The sequence below is a fragment of the Stegostoma tigrinum genome, chromosome 2 (assembly GCF_030684315.1).
Source record: "Stegostoma tigrinum isolate sSteTig4 chromosome 2, sSteTig4.hap1, whole genome shotgun sequence".
Taxonomy (NCBI): Eukaryota; Metazoa; Chordata; class Chondrichthyes; order Orectolobiformes; family Stegostomatidae; genus Stegostoma; species Stegostoma tigrinum.
Genome location: NC_081355.1, coordinates 9479771 through 9497148, shown reverse-complemented (window position 1 = coordinate 9497148; position 17378 = coordinate 9479771). Strand labels below are relative to the sequence as shown.

The window sequence follows — 17378 nt, the reverse complement described above, 5'->3', positions numbered from 1 at the left end:
GCAAAAGCCTTGGTTAGACCAAAGCAATGATCAGTGCAACATACAGGGGTGTGGTGGATTAGGTATTGATGCCTTTGACAGTATCGTGTAGAGAAATTATAGTTGTGAGAAGTGATTAAAATACTGAGCATCCCATAAAGCTAGGGAGAAGCTTTTTTAAACAAAAAATTAAAATAAGTATCATCGACAGAACTGTGTACAGTTTCAGCCTCCATATTTCAAAGGAGTGTAGGGACTCTGGAGTATGTCTAGAAAAAGTTTACGAGGATGATTCCAGCAGTGAGAGGATATGAGTGAGAGGAAAACAGCCCCCACATATCCCAGCTTGTCATATCGCTGTATCTCAAAATAGATACCATTTGCTCAATGAAGTGCAACACTACAGCTGCACTGCCTCAAATCGAGCACTCTGAAAATTAATATTGTTCAAACAATTGGCGTTCTTTAAAATTCACTTTTGTTTACTTCTTATTTGAAGCAGATTGTCCTTATGGACTTTGGGGATTTGACAGGTAGATGTGGTAAGGTTGTATCTCCTTGTAGGAGAGTCTCGGATCAGTGGGCATCATCTCCAAATCATGGGCCACACATTTAAGACAGATGAGAAGGATGTGAATCTGTGGAATTCTTAACCACAAAGGCCTGTGGAAGGTAGATCATTAAGTATATTCAAGGCTGTAATAGACAGACTTGTAATCCATTCTGAGGAAGGGTCACCAGACCCGAAAGGTTAACTCTGTTTTATCCTTCACAGGTGCTGCCAGATTTGCTGAGCTTTTCCAGCAACTTCTGATTTTTGTTCCAGATTTACAATCAGAGTTATGGGGAAAAGTCAGGAAAGTAGACTTGAGAATAATCAAATCAGTTATGATCTCATTGAATGGTTTAGCAGGCCTAATGGGCTGAATGGCCTACATCTGCACCTACATCTAATGGTCTTATGTAGGGAGAAAAGGGGAGGCATGAAAGACATAAATCCAACACATCAGTAGCAACATGGCTATTAATCAGAAGTGCTTTGCAATCATAGCGGTTTGACCTTCCTATGCTCCCAATTCACTGAGTAAGCCCTTTTGATTTGAATTAATGCATTCCAGTGTTTTGAATGTGAAAAACCAGCATGTTCTGAAATCTCACATCGCCTTAGTCCAGAAGCTGCTGAATCTGAGAGAGCGTTTGCCTGTAATAATACTTGACGAAGCACTGAGTCAGCAGATCAGACGTTCCTCCCACCCCACATGGCCTGACTCTACTGGGACCTACTCTAAACAAGAACACCACCTCCCAAAGAAACAAAGCTGAGGGCGAAGCTGTGAAATGGCGGGGGTGAGAGATCTCTCAAAGCCAAAGAAGCTGTATGTTAGCAAGTTTCAGCTCGATTAGGATCGCTGGTCAAAGGAGCCCATCTGCTTTTATACCCCGAGGATAGGATTCAGATAGTGAGCTTCCCTGTTATGAGTGAAGATGTAATTTTGGGGGTGGGGGGTGGCTGTGAGCGGTGTTAGGTCATTATTCTTTCTCTGAACCCATTGCATTGATTTTCCTGATCTCTATAATAGACTCATGTGTGTCGCTTCATGGCATGTGAACAAATATGCTGGATAAAAACTCAAATTACAAACATCACTGTATTGGAAAACAAATTGAATTGGATACAGGAATAAAGAAGGTCTAAATGAACTTACACAACTTCATAGATCTGCCTATCAGTGCAGAGAATATCATGCTGGCATTTGAAGCCTGTAGTCTGATGTATCTGAAGAAAAGCCAGACCAGACATGAAATGTTAGCTCTGTTTTCCTCTCCAAACACACTGCTGGACCTGCTGAGTTTCTCCAGCACTTTCTGATTTTAGTTCACATTTCCAGCATCAGTAGCTTTTTTGCTTTTGTTGCAAACCGTCCATTGTTGCTCATTATCAATTGTCATCAGTAAATAAGCATGTCGGATCTTCAGCTTTAGTGCTGTTGGGCTGAGCATATCAATGGTTTTTTTAATGATTTCTGTCCTGCCTGTTTTAAAAGACTATGCTGCCATTTCAGGCTCTCACCTCTGATTGACGCATGAGCTGGCAAGCTGGAGCAGCAAATCCAATTTCTGCCTCGCCCACATGTTTTGGATCGTTCATTTTAAGGAATGAGGGATTGGGAATGCTGCAAAATCAGGCAAAATTCTGTTTACGACAAACTGTGCAGCAGAAGCAGAACCAGGGATGAGAAACTTTACACATTACCAGCTGCTAAACAAGGCCCCAGTTCAAGACGCACTCATCAAAATTGAAGGGAAGAAATTGTGGGTAAAGATATTTCCACAAAGGGATGAGGGAGTTGTCGAGTCTATATCCTCTGGTGATTAGAAAAATAAGAGGTGATCGCAGTGAAACATACAAGACTCTGAAGAGGTTTGACAGAGTAGACCCTGAGAGATTGTCTTCATTGATGTGGGGAATCCAAAACATAGGGGCACAGCTTCAAGAGGACAGGTCAATCACTTTGGACTGAGATGAAGCGTGATTACTTTACACAAAGAAAATGGTGAATCTTTGGGATGACCTCCATCAGAAGGTGTGGATGTTCCATTGTTGAATAGATTGGGGTGGACGGGTTTTTGGTATCTCAGGGAATCAGTGGATTTCGGGAATAGACAGGCAAATAGACAGGAATGGAAGCCCAAGATCAGCGATAATCATACTGAATGGCACAGCAGGCTTAATGTGCCAAATAACCTACTCCCGTTCCTATTTCTTCTGTTTTAAAGGGAATGAGAAGTTAAGTCACCAGTTGAGAATACAAACTGCAAAAAGCCAAATGATTGTATACTTTTGAACTATTAGATTTCATTTAAATCTTCAAATGGGTGTGCAGCCATTTATTTAGCACATTCCCTCTGTTAAAGACAAAACTAAAACCTGATGTATTCTGATGCTGCTGCACGTTTCATAAATGGTGTAAAGCTTAATGTCTCATCTCGTGTTGAAGGTCACACAATCACTGAAACTCTAGCTGCGGCCTTGCGGGTGGCTGAGGAAGCAGTTGAAGAGGCTATCACCAAAGCAGAGTCCTTCAGTGACAGTTTGGTGAGTTCCTACATCGGTGACGTTACAATGCAATAAATACAACACAGGAACAGGCCCTTTGGCCCACCAAACCTGTGCTAATCCCACATCCTTATTCAGACCCTCTACTTAGTGTCCATGTGCGGTTTCTATCCCTCTGTTTAGCTCACGTTCATGTGTCTATCAAGATATGCTTTAAAGGTGGCTAATGGACCTGTTTCCACCATCTCCATTGGTAGTGCATTCTAGATACCAACTACCCTCTGGGTGAAAGATTTTCCTCGCCCCTAAACTTTTCCCCTGTCACCTTGAACCTGTTCTCTCTTGTCATTGGCCTTTCCACCCTAGGAAAAAGTCTTTGACTATCAGCTCTAGCAATGCTTCTTATGATTTTGTCGACCTCTATCAGATTGTGCCCTCAGTCTCCATCTTTCCTGTGAAAACTATCCAAGTTTATCAAACCTCTCCTCATAACTAAAATCCTGCAGACCAGGCAACATCCTGGTAAATCTTCTCTACACCCTCTCCAAAGCATCCACATCCTTCTGGTAGTGTAGTGACCAGAACTGCATGCAATATTCCAAATGTAACCTAATTAAAGTTTTATACAGCTGTAACATAACTTGCTATCTTTTATATTCACTGCCCCAGCCAATGAAGGCAAGCGTGCTGCGTACCTTCTTGATCACCATATCCACTTGTGTTTCCATTCTCTGTGGACCTATTTGCCCAGATCCCTCTGGATATCAATGATCCTAAGGGTTCTGTCATTTATTGTATAATTCATACCTGAAACTGATCTTCCAAAAGGCATCCCCTCGCATTTGTCCAGTTTAAACTCTATCTGCCATTTCACTGGCCAAATCTGCAATCTGTTTATATCCCGCTGTATCCTTTGTGCAGGTTTCAGAGCAACTTGTGTCCTCTGTGATCACTGCTGCTTTTATCTTCTGCAGGTAATGTAGTACTTTGTCTGTTTGCAGGAAAAGCAAAACGAGAGCCATTATTTACAAGAGCACAAGGAGGAACTGATCGAAGAACTTGCGACAACTATAATGCAAAAGGTCTGTGTTTCCCACACTGAAGTATTGCAAGAGAGAATGAATTATTATTCCGCGGCAGAATAAGTTTACAATATTTGTTAGTGTAGGATCATGTTATATATCCCAAAAGATTTCAATACCAAAAAGCACTGTAAACGGACCTTGAAGATTCTTGTTGAAGATCATCTCTATGAGAAGTGAGTGTGAGAGTCCAGCTCACTCTGAAATATGCCACAGGGACTGCCAAGTACAAAAGCAGACCAGTCAAAAGGCTCAACTCCATTCTCTAGGCCAACTCCATGGTTGAATATTAGATTCTCTAACCCTCATCTCTCACATTTCCCAAACCCCCTCCCTCACCTCTCTACTCCTTTTCCATGTCCTATCCATTCCCATTGCTCCTTATAGCCTGATGCTAACTTAGTGGCAAATCATTTCAATACATAACACCCCCATCCATTCACCATCTTCCATGCCAGCATACCCAGTAACTACATGGGCAGAATAACCAATTTGAGATGAAATACAATGAAGTACAGAGTATCTAATACACATTTCACTCTGTTAGAAGAAACCCAGATTATTGAAGTCTGTTCAATACATTTGAAACTCCTGAAGTACTTAATCACTTATAAACATAAAGATGTTCATTTATAATCCTACATTGAAGATGGATAATTTCTTAATAACTTATTGGTTAATGAAACTGTGGATGTACAGCCTCTCCACTGTGATAGTGGCAGGTTATGGAAATGAGTTAAGCAATAATACTATAACAGTCCATCAATAAACATATGTTAAAAATGCAAGCTGTAATGTTGTCTTCAACTCAGAGTCAAGGATAGACTGCTTCTGTTTTCATTTAGAAACAGGGAGGTTTTAAATACCTTGACAGTTTTACAGTTCCAGAGATCATATTCACCTATTATGAGCATTTACGCTTTGTCTAATAAAATCGTAAGTCACTCACTACTGTAAAAATGACATTTGTTTGAATTCAGTGTTCTGTCCAATTTACCCCATTAGGTTTGACTTCCTCTCTTGCTTCACTCCTGTTTTCCCAATTGATGAAAACAGGCTGTATCAGAAATGTGGCCAGGACTTCTGGATCCAATGTGCCAGCACTACTTTGGGGAAACTGCGGCATCTGTATGACTTGACAAAAATCTAATATTTCATGGTGCCCCTGGCTCTGAACCAGATGGGACCAGGTTCAAGTGCCAGTCTGGGTCTTGTTGGCATGTACACAGTGATGTGGCACAGATGAGCGGGTGAATGACCAGTCTGCCAATCCTTCCAACCTGCCCATGGCAAGTGGTACGAGACCCTGGGTCATTGTCTACTGCCTTCTGTTTATTGCAGGTGATACAGAGGAAGAAGTCTGGGAGCAGATTGACTGATTCTGAATCTGAACAGTCCCATTCGCAAAACAGAGCCTCAATCTATCCACTTTCCATAAAAGAAAATGCCCCTGACAGTTGCAGTAGGATGTCACATCTGTGGGTAAGTTCAACAGCTTTATTTCCATTTCCAGGTTTCCAGTTGCCAGCAAAGAATATGCGACGTAATGCCAGAGACTGTGGCTGTGTTTATTCAGTGTAGGTTGTAGCTTCCCTTATTTATTTTCACAAGCGTTTTCAGCCAAATACTGACAGAATGTGGTGTCGATAATGGTAAATCTCTGCCCTTTAATCATCTGCTGTGCCCATGTTGGCAGGATGAGTAGATTAGCCACCTATCCACATGCCTGCTGTTGCCATGACGAACAAGACCCAGAATGTCACTTAGGCTCAGAGGCAGGGCCACTATCTCACTGAGCCAGGAATGAAGGTCTGAAAAGTTCTTTTTTTTAAATTCAATCTCTTTATTTATTCATTTGTGGGATGCGGGCGTTGCTGGCTGGGTCAGCACTTATTGCCTGTCCCTGTTGCCATTGAGACGGTGGTGGTGAGCTGCCCTCTTGAACCACAGCAGTCCACCTGCTGTGTGTTGACACATAATCCCATTCGGGAGGGTATTCCCGGCACAGCAATATATTTCCAAATCAGGATGGTGAGCGGCTTGCAGGGAAACCTGAAGGTAGTGATGTTCCCATGTATCTGCTGCCCTTATCCTTCCAGATGGAAGTGGTTGTGTGTTTGGAAGGTGCTGTCTGAGGATCTTCGGTGAATTTCTGCAGTGCATCTTGTAGATGGTACACACTGCTGCTACTGAGCGTTGGTGGTGGAGGGAGTGGATGTGGTGCCAATCAAGTGGGCTGCTTCGTCCTGGATGGTATCAAGCATCTTGAGTGTGGCTGGGGCTGCACCCATTCAGGCAAATGGGGAGTATTCGATCATGATTGTAACTTATGTCTTGTGGATGATAGATAGGGAGTTTATAGAACATAGAACAATACATCACAGTACAGGCCCTTCGGCCCACGATGTTGTGCCAAACTTTTATCCTAAACAAAAGGTCTTTCTAACTTCCACCCCTACCTTTTACGATCATCCATATGCCTATCTAATAGCCACTTAAATGCCGCTAATGAGGCCGACTCCAGTACCCATTCTGGGAATGCATTCCACCCCCTACCACTCTCTGAGTAAAGACCTACCTCTGACATCTCCCCTTAAATTGTTCCTTAAGGAGATGCTCCTTAAGATGAGGTAAGTAAAGATGAAAAAGCTGGAAGTCAAACATTTCAGTTTGTGTCGGTGTCACCTGCTTCCATTAAAACAAACAAGTTGGCTTTCTAGAGACGAACAGTTAAGACAATGTTCTTCAAACTGGGCAGTTGTTAGGCTTGTACAAGTTTGCACCTATCACTTTTCAACAATTTCCTCAGTAGTACGTACTTCTGTGGTAATGAGAAACATCCGGGAATTTCAGGAAATGAGATTTCCAACGTCCAGTGTACTCAGAAGGGTATGATATTTAGTTCGGGAATACTTTTAGGTTAATGAAAATGGAACATGTTTAAGAAATTAACTCAATTGATAATATCAGACTGGAATTCTTAATCAAAAACAGAAATTGCTGGAAAAACTCAGCAGATCTGTGGAGAGAAGGCACAGTTATATTTTGAGTCCAGTGCTTCCTTCTTCTGACCCGTTCTGATGAAGAGTCACTGAACTCAAATTGTAACTGTGCTTTCTCTCCAGAGACCCGCTGAGCTTTTCCAGCAGTTTATGGTCATTACACAGAATAGAGCCATAGAGCTGTACAGCATGGAAACAGACCCTTTGGTTCAACTTGTCCATGCCGAGCAGACATCCTAAATTAATCTAGTCCCATTGTGCACTGGTTTTGTTTCTGATTTCCAGCATCCGCAGTTCTTTGGGGTTTTTGCTTTTTTGCTTACACCTTGTATTGATTCGCCAGCTACATAAGAGAAAACTGCACAATGTCAAAATTTATATGGAAACGTTCAAGGCTATGGTTACATTGGACAATGTGGATGTCAGAACAGTGTATTGTGTAATGCATGGCACTCAAAACAAACTCACTGAAAACCCATGTACTGACACATTGCTGCTGGTAGGAAAAAGGTATAATGAAGAGCTACACATGCACACACTATCACAGTGCACATCATACGCATGTACCACTCTCCCTGGTACCGATTGTATTAGTGGCAGGAGATACACTGATACTTCTAGGGGAAGTGTGGTAGTCTTCAGAGAGAAAGTGTCAGAAAGATATACTGGTAGAATTTAATGAAGAGGTATGTGAGGAAGCGCATGTGAAACAGCAATTCAGCAGGGCTCTGAGCCCTGTTTCTGTACTCTGCATTTAATGTCATTCTTTGGGTACAGTGGTTGGGAAGTCATGTACAGGACATTGGCTAGGCCTCTTCTGGAATGTTAGGCTCTGTGCTGGTCTCCTTGCTGTAGGAAGGATGTTGTGAAACTTGAAAGGATGCAGAAAAGATTACCAAGGATGTTGCCCGGATTGGAGGGTTAGAGCTACAGGGAGAGGCTGAGGCTATTTTCCCTCGAGTGTCAGAGGCTGAGAGGTGATCTTATAAAGATTTATAAAATCATGAAGGACATGGATAGGGTAAACAGCCTAAGGTCTTTTTCCTAAGGTAGGGGTGTCCAAAACTAGAGGGCATAGGTTTAAGGAGACAGGGGGATAGATACAAAAGGGACCTCAGGGGCAACTTTTTCACGCAGAGGTTAGTGTGTATGTGGAATGAGCTGCCAGAGGAAGTGGTGGAGGCTGGTACAATGACAATATTTAAAAGGCATCTGGATGGATACGAGTAGGAAGGGTTGAGAGGGATAGAGATAATGGGAACTGCAGATGCTGGAGATTCCAAGATAATAAAATGTGAGGCTGGATGAACACAGCAGGCCAAGCAGCATCTCAGGAGCACAAAAGCTGACGTTTCGGGCCTAGACCCTTCATCAGAGAGGGGGATGGGGGGAGGGAACTGGAATAAATAGGGAGAGAGGGGGAGGCGGACCGAAGATGGAGAGTAAAGAAGATAGGTGGAGAGAGTGTAGGTGGGGAGGTAGGGAGGGGATAGGTCAGTCCAGGGGAGACGGACAGGTCAAGGAGGTGGGATGAGGTTAGTAGGTAGCTGGGGGTGCGGCTTGGGGTGGGAGGAAGGGATGGGTGAGAGGAAGAACCGGTTAGAGAGGCAGAGACAGGTTGGACTGGTTTTGGGATGCAGTGGGTGGGGGGGAAGAGCTGGGCTGGTTGTGTGGTGCAGTGGGGGGAGGGGATGAACTGGGCTGGTTTAGGGATGCAGTAGGGGAAGGGGAGATTTTGAAACTGGTGAAGTCCAATTGATACCATATGGCTGCAGGGTTCCCAGGCGGAATATGAGTTGCTGTTGTATCAATGTGGACTTCACCAGTTTCAAAATCTCCCCTTCCCCTACTGCATCCCTAAACCAGCCCAGTTCATCCCCTCCCCCCACTGCACCACACAACCAGCCCAGCTCTTCCCCCCCACCCACTGCATCCCAAAACCAGTCCAACCTGTCTCTGCCTCCCTAACCGGTTCTTCCTCTCACCCATCCCTTCCTTCCACCCCAAGCCGCACCCCCAGCTACCTACTAACCTCATCCCACCTCCTTGACCTGTCCGTCTTCCCTGGACTGACCTATCTCCTCCCTACCTCCCCACCTATACTCTCCTCTCCACCTAGCTTCTTTACTCTCCATCTTCGGTCCGCCTCCCCCTCTCTCCCTATTTATTCCAGTTCCCTCCCCCCATCCCCCTCTCTGATGAAGGGTCTAGGCCCGAAACGTCAGCTTTTGTGCTCCTGAGATGCTGCTTGGCCTGCTGTGTTCATCCAGCCTCACATTTTATTATCTGGGTTGAGAGGGATATGGGCCAAATGCTGGCAATGGGGCTAGATTAATTTAGGATATCTGCTCGGCATGATCGAGTTGAACCAAAGGGCCTGTTTCCATGCAGTACAGCTCTATGGCTCTATTCTGTGTAGTGACCATAGCAGTTGTCCTGATGATACTCATTCATGTTGATACAACACACCCTTGTTACTTTTACATTTGTCAACATGAGGTTAAGCAACAGCTTGACTTTTAGCAGGAAGGGAAACAGAAGTTATTTGGAAAGGATTCACATCTGCTGCCTCTCAGTTCACTTTATCTAACATTACACTCGCTTCTGTGTGTCTAATCTAATGCAATATTCGTGAACCACAGCCAGACAGGGATGTTGTTGTTGACAAAACTTTGGTGTAGCTGCATCTTTCTTGAGAAAAAGTTAGGGACTCGATGTAGAAATGAAAAACATGATCCACTTTCAGCCGCTGGAGTGTGCAGAGTATTTACAGCTGAGGATGAAGCACAAGTAATGCAGACCTTCAGTCGGCACCAGAATGGAGCTGAACCATACACACAGCTTTTAAATCAATGTCGCAGGGATAAAACATGTTGTGCATTCAGAGAACGAATGATTTAGTTCAGATTACACAGCAACTATAAATCAAGCTTTGGCATGCCCTAGGCTAGATTAACTCTGCACCTAAACCTGAACAGCAGATTCATGTTCGAGAAAAGAAAACAGGTCCTACATTTATGTAGAGACTTCTGTGACTTCAGGATTTTACAAAGTTCTTCACAGCTGAAGATATACTTTCTTTAGCGGCACAGTGACTCAGTGGTTAGCGCTGCTGCCTCACAGCGCCAGGGACCTGGGTTCGATTCCACCCTCGGGTGACTGTGTAGAGTTTGCACACTCTCCCCGTGTCTGCCTGGCTTTCCTCCGGGTGCTCCAGTTTCCTCCCACAGTCCAAAGATGTGCAGGTTAGGTGGAATGGCCACGCTAAATTGCCCCATAGTGCCAACACCTTCAATTCCATCTCTGTGTTCCCTTTGCCACCATTAGCGTTCCCATTGTCTTTGGCTCTGGGCACCCTCACTAACTGTTCCACTTACCCCCTCCTCCCCATCTCTCTACAGCATAAAATACACCATTTTCCAACTGGTTTCAGTTCTGAAGAGTCACATCAGATTCGAAACATTAGCTCCTTGTTTCTCTCTTTGCAGATGTTGTCACACCTGCTGAGTTTCTCCAGCACATTCAGTTTTCTTTTTAATTTCCAGCACCCACAGTATTGTGCTTTAATCTGCCTGGCAAATCTCATGGTTTGTTTGGCAGTTTGCTCCCACAGTGTAAGTGTTGGTCCCAGCTGAGGCAACATTCAGAGCATCATATTTCCAGCAATTTCTGTTTTCTTGATTCTGATTTCTACCACCCACAGTTCTTTTGGATTTTTTATTCGGAGCATTATAATCCAGCTCACTGTAACCATACTGGAAGGTATCACAGGAGGGGAGATGGAAATAAATCAGTGCCAACATGCTGCTCCTGACTTGGTATATATAGTGTCCTTTAATTGTTATAACTATGCCCGCATCCACCACTTCCTCAGGAAGCTCATTCCACACGCAAACCACCCTCTGTGTAAAAAAATTTACTTCTCATGTCTATTTTAAACCTCTGTCCTGTCACCTTGAAAATATGCCCTGTAGTCTTGACGTCCCCCATCCTCAGGAAAAGACACCCATCGTTAACCCTGACTATACCCGTTAATGATTTTATAAACCTCAACCTCGTCTCTCAACCTGCTGCTCTCCAGTGAAAAAAAAATTTCAGCCTATCCAATCTTTCTTTATAACCCAAACCTTCCATATCTGCCAATGTTCTGTTAAATCTCTTCTGAACCCTTCCCAGCTTAATAATAGGCCTCTCTTTGAAACTCATTGCAGTACCTTCGAGACTTGGTCATGTGAGGTCATGTTGTGGCTGTACAGGACAATGGTTAGGCTAGTATTCGAAGGGTTCAGAAAAGATTTGCAAGAATGTTGCCAGGCCTGGAGACTTTGAGCTATAGGGAGAGGCTCAGGCTAATTTGTCTGGAGTGTGGGAGGCTGAGGGATGACCTGATTGGTGTTTATGAGGGGCATGGAGAGGGGAAAGAGACAAGCTCTGGAAGGAGTCCAGAACTAAAGGGCATATGTTTAAGGTGAGAGGGGAAAGATTTAAAGGGACCTAAGGGGCAACTTTTTCACCCAGAGGCTGGCTTGTGAACGGAACGAGCTGCCAGAGGAAGTGGTGGAGGCTGGTAAAGTTACACACATTTAAAAGGCATCTGGATGGGCACATGAATGTGAAGGGTTTAGAGGGATATGGGCAAAATGCTGACAAATAGAACTAGACTTATTTAGGACATCTGGTTGGCATGGACAATTTGGACCGAAGCGTCTGTTTCTGTGCTATACAATTCTATGAATCTGTGTTGAGAAAACTTTGGTGGACAGGATAGAAAATCAGAAAATTATTTAAATAAGGAGAGAATACTGTGGTGCAGACGGATTTCAGTGTCTTTGTACTTGAACCTCACAATTCTAACGTGCAGGTACAGCAAATAATTGGGAAAGTGAAGGAAATGGTGGCCTAAAGACATTTTATAAGCCCAATAAATTGCCAGTGGAATGGAATATAAAGAAGGGAATAAAAACAGAAAAGACTGGAGAAACACAGCAGGTGTGGCTACATTCTGCAGAGAGAGAAACAGTTAACATTTCAAGTCCGAAACAACTACTTCACGTCTGCGGAGAGGTGGAACTTGGACTGTTTTTATGATTGGAAAAGGTGGAGTGGTCCGGGAACGGTGAGAGATTGTGGGAGGAGTGAAAACACTGCAAATGCTGGAATTCTGAACTAGATGCAAAACACTGAATAAGCCGGGTATGTGAGGAGAGTTGAAGCCAATGGCGAAGTGTCTTATTTATGGACAGGTAATGCAGACGTTCTTCCCTGTGTTCAAATACCCCATGGCACATGGTGAAATATCATTATTTTGGAACTGAAAACTTGTCTTAGTAATGCCTGCGTAGTGATAATGTCACTCGACCACAAAGCCAGGACCGCAGGCTAATCTTCTGAGAGTGTGGGTTCAAATCCCACCATAGTACATGGTGATAACACAGTGCAGAGCTGGAGGAACACAGCAGGCCAGGCAGCATCAGAGGAGCAGGAAAGCTGACGTTTTGGGTGAGGACCCCTCTTCAGAAATGGGTCCCGACCTGAAACGTCAGCTTTCCTGCTCCTCTGATGCTGCCTGGCCTGCTGTGTTCCTCCAGCTCTGCACTGTGTTATCGCAGACTCCAGCATGGGCAGTTCTTACTGCCCCTGAATGAGTTATAGCATCTGGTGGAACTTGAATTCAATTAAACATCTGCACAGGAAAACACTAACGTAATGGTGACTGTACAGTGCACTGTCGATTGTAATAAAAACAACCCACTTGGGTTGGGAAATCTGTTGCCCTCTGAAATGGCCCGGCCAGGCACTCAGTCCAAGAGGAGTTAGGGATGGGCAACAAATGCTGGCCTTGCTAGTGATGCCCACATCCCATGAACGAATAAGGGACAATAAAAACTATTAACATTTCAGTTTGATGACCTTTCATTAGAGGTGATCAAAAACTTAATGGAACAAATAAGGAGTGAGAGGTTTGGCATTTAAGAAGGAAATTCCAGAACTTTTTGTTTAAGCAGTTGAAGCCATAGCCAATCTTGACATTAAAAAAGTTACAAAAAACACCATCCTGCTTCTGAGTGAATCAAGCAACTGGGGATCCTCTTTAGTGTGGGTGATGTTGCCACCTACTGGATAGCTTTACCATCGGCCATTCCAAACATTCTCTGCGCAGATGGGCATGGGAAGAAGACAGCCCATTTGAGCCGTCTTACAAATAATCTTGTCATCCTGTGAAGCCATCCAATATCGTCTTAAATCATGTGAATGAAATTACCTTCACTACCCTATCTAGAATTCACTTCTTCACTGTATGAGATAGTGCTTCCTGACATCCTTAATCTTTTTACCATTTTTAAACCAACCCCACAATAAATATTTCATTTGCTCTGGATATACATTCCTTTCAACGCAGAAGACTATCAGTTTCTCTATTCTTCCCCCGAGAAGCCAATCGCTGCAAGCCTTAACAAAAACAGAATTTGCTGGCAAAGCTCAGCAGGTCTGGCAGCATTTGTGAAGGAAAAAACAGAGTTAACGTTTCAGGTCTGGCGACCCTTCGTCAGAACAGATTTACAGCATCGACAGTTCTTTCGGTTTTTATTGCTGCCAGCCTTAACGTGGGGCCTGCAACTGCATTAGGCTCTTTGGAGACACATACACTTCTTCACCAGTTTTACTTCACTCACTTCTTCCCAGAGACCCTGTTAAACGGAAGTAAAAAGGCAAAGTCCTGTTGCATCTCTGTTTTTGATAGCAAGCCGGTGGCTTTGGCATAAAGGTAGGGACGAGAAACAGAAACAAAGTCGTGAAGCCCTCCATTGGCAAATAGCCCGCCTACCCATGCTCACACAGGAAGATATTGACCAACAACAACTTGCAAATACACATTCTACTGTGCATTTACTAGGAGGTAACAAAACCGCAACTATTAAAGTTGCTATCATTCCAGAGGACCACAGGACCGCTCTCTGTTGGAGACAGGCAACTAGTGGGAATTGAACCTGTACCATTGGCATCACCCTGCATGACAAACCAGCCACTGGGGATTAGTTAGCTCAGTTCATTAAAAGGCTGGCTCGTGATGCAGAGTGCTGCTCACAGAGTGGGCTCCATTCACACACCATTCAGTATACAGCGCGGATGCAGACCCTGCGGTCTAACTTGTCCATGCTGACCAGATATCCCAAATCAATCTAGTTCTGTTTGCCAACATTTGACTCGTATTCATCTAAACCCTTCCTATTCTTCCTATTCATATACCCACCCAGATGCCTTTTAAATGTTGTATTTGTACCAGCCTCCACCACTTCCTCTGGCAGCTCATTCCATACACACACCACCCTCTGCATGACAAAACTATGCCTTAGGTCTTTTTTTAAAGCTTTCCCCCCTCACCTTAAACCTATGCCCTCTAATTTTGGACTCCCCTACCCTGGGGACAAGACCTTGGCTATTCACCCTATCCATGACCTACCGGCTGAGGCTATAATGAAGGACTTGCCTTCCGAACCTCCCCGCCCTCAGCTGAGGTTGGGTGACCTTCTCTCTCGCTCTCACTCTCCCACACACTGTCTCTGTCTCTGTCTCTCTCTCTCTCTCTCACTCTCTGTATCTCTCTCATGAGAGAGTGAGATTATGGCAACATTACTTCTACTTTACAAAATTAAATTTAATATTGAGGCAGAGAATGAGACATTAGGACAGAAAACCAAAAGCTTGGTTGAAGAGGTATGTTGTTACAGGAAGGATGTGAAGTGGGATGGCTTATATTCTAGGTGCTGATAAGTCAACTGCTACGATCTAGTAGTTTGCTGGCACACTGCTGTTTCCTTAATAGAGACTAAAGGGCCTCAATGTTTAGATTAGATTCCCTGCAGTGTGGAAAAAGGCCCTTTGGCCCAACAAGTCCACACCGCCCCTTGAAGCAGCCCACCCAGACCCATCCCCCTATAACCCACACACCCCTGAACACTAAGGGCAATTTAGCATGGCCAATCCACCTAGCCTGCACGTCTTTGGACTGTAGGAGAAAACTGGAGCACCTGGAGGAAAACCACACAGACACAGGGGAGAATGTGCAAACTCCACATAGACAGTCACCTGAGGCTGGAATTGAACCCAGGCCCCTGGCACTGTGAGGCTGCAGTGCTAACCACTGAGCCACCGTGCCGCCCCAAGGGTCAACTGTTTGCAGTGGGAAAGGAAATCAACCAATGAGTCTTATTAAGCAGAGGTCATTGTCTTAATAAGAAGTAGTTTAATGTGAGATGGCAATCAGGTACAAGTTATATGACTAAGATAGACATTGTTAATAATGCTTTGAGGCAACCGAGGATATCAGGTCTGTCCCTTTTGAGATCTTAAAATGTTCTGGCTTTCCCCTACCAATGTCTTATGACACTGTCAGATTGTTTGAAGCTTAATGCAGCTTAACCCTTTCAGAACAATCACCTATACAACAATTGTACAGGAGTTATCCATTTACTAGGAGCAATGACGGGCTGTCATTTCTTTTGAAGTTTTTTGAAGAGGGTTAAATGCTTTAGGTAAACTTTAGATCATGTTTATTCAAAAGGGAATGAGTTCCACATGTCTGCATCTGTCAATGAGTTCCCTAAACCAGTCGGCTTTGTATAATGGCTAAGATCTAGGTGATAACGCCCTGTGAGAGCATCAACACAGCAGCTATGGCAGGATGGCATATACCATGGAAACCCACAGGGTCCAGTTTCTTGTTTAACGCTCTCTCCAAAAGTAAAACCATAGTATGCAAGCCGGCCTTCCATTCATTGACCCCATCTACACTTCCCGCTGCCTCAGAAAAGCAGCTAACATAGTCAAAGACCCCTCCCACCCTCGTTTTACTCTCTTCCATCGGGCCAAGGATATACAAGTTTGTATACATGTTTGAATAGATTCAAGAACAGGTTCTTCCCCGCTGCTATTAGACTTCTGAATGGACCTCTCAAATTTTAAATTTAATCGTATGATCTGCCTGAACTGCAAAACTTTTCACTGTACCGAGGTACTTCTGACAACAATAAGTGAAATGAAATGAAATCACATCAATAAGGGTCTCCTTATCTGCTTCCACCAGTATTTTCTGACTTTTACTACTCCAAACCACCACCTAAACTAGTTTAAGTTCCTGAATTTCTGAGCCAAGATCCTTTTTCCTTGATATCCCAATGCTATCCTTTATTATCATGCTTTGATTCAGATGAAGATCACCCAGGTAGCATGGCACATTCCCCAGTGTTGGTACCCCATGAATTGAAATCCAAGTCTCCTGCATCACTTTGAGCCACAAATTCATTTATTTACCTGATTTGTTTGTATCTCCTGGAGTGACCCTGACCCAGAAATCATTGCTAGTTCTGCTGTCTAAATTAACCTGTAGCTGCCCAAGCCTGCAGCAGAACAACTTTCTCGGTCTGCCTCTTGCAGCGGCATTCACATGGGCCCAAGAGAATCCCTTTCCTCCCTTTCCAGGATCCTCCCCAGCCTAGTGAAGACACTCTGAAACCTGGTGCTTGGTGTAATGTGGGTAGAGAGCTTTGTACCATTTCCTGCCACTCCACCAGTGGTGGGTCATGTCCTCGGTCACCTTGGGAATTCACTGGCTTATTGTGAAGTGTGCGCGCACACACACACACACACACACACACACACACACACACACACACACACACACACACACACACACACACACACACACACACACACACACACACCATTCACCGTGCTGGACGTTTATGCATCCCTTGTAGCCCAACACCATGTCAGTAAATCCCCAAACGGACGAATGGCCACAGGCATGTAATGAATGCTCCTCCCCACCTTTGAGCCACTTACCCCACTGCATCGTGACATCAGCCCATAGCACCCATTTATTTTCGAAGGCCCACAATAACCAACACTGCTGAGTGCAGATGCAAGCCCCTGACCTGCTGGGAGGAAGGACCATGCTTTTAAAGGCTGCGTTACTGAGCTTTATAGACGGCACCATCAGCCACCCATGCAGTCAGATGCCCTATTCTGTAATGACTATGCACAGAGAGTTCCAGTGACACCTCCATCAGGGGACCAAGGCATGTCAGAGGCCCAGCTCTGTCCAATGAGGCTATCTATCAGAGGCTCACTCATGCTCCCTTGCCCTCTGCACAATGCCTTATCTTCCCAGCAGCTGAAAGGTTATTTAAAAAAATGTTGTTTTATTGCCTTGTAAATTGTTGTGTTAGATAGGTACTTGGCATGAGCAAATTTGTA

General features: G+C 44.3%; 1 protein-coding gene across 3 annotated transcripts in view; it reads left to right on the top strand.

Moving 5' to 3' along the window:
* LOC125448607 (rab effector MyRIP-like) overlaps window positions 1–17378 on the top strand; it is a 328324-nt gene that overhangs the window by 240044 nt on the left and 70902 nt on the right. For all 3 annotated transcript variants that reach the window (XM_048524019.2, XM_048524027.2, XM_048524011.2), the window contains 3 exons: window positions 2979–3076; window positions 4039–4119; window positions 5461–5601. In XM_048524019.2, coding sequence (XP_048379976.1) covers window positions 2979–3076; window positions 4039–4119; window positions 5461–5601 — 320 coding nt within the window. The remainder of the gene's footprint in view (window positions 1–2978; window positions 3077–4038; window positions 4120–5460; window positions 5602–17378) is intronic.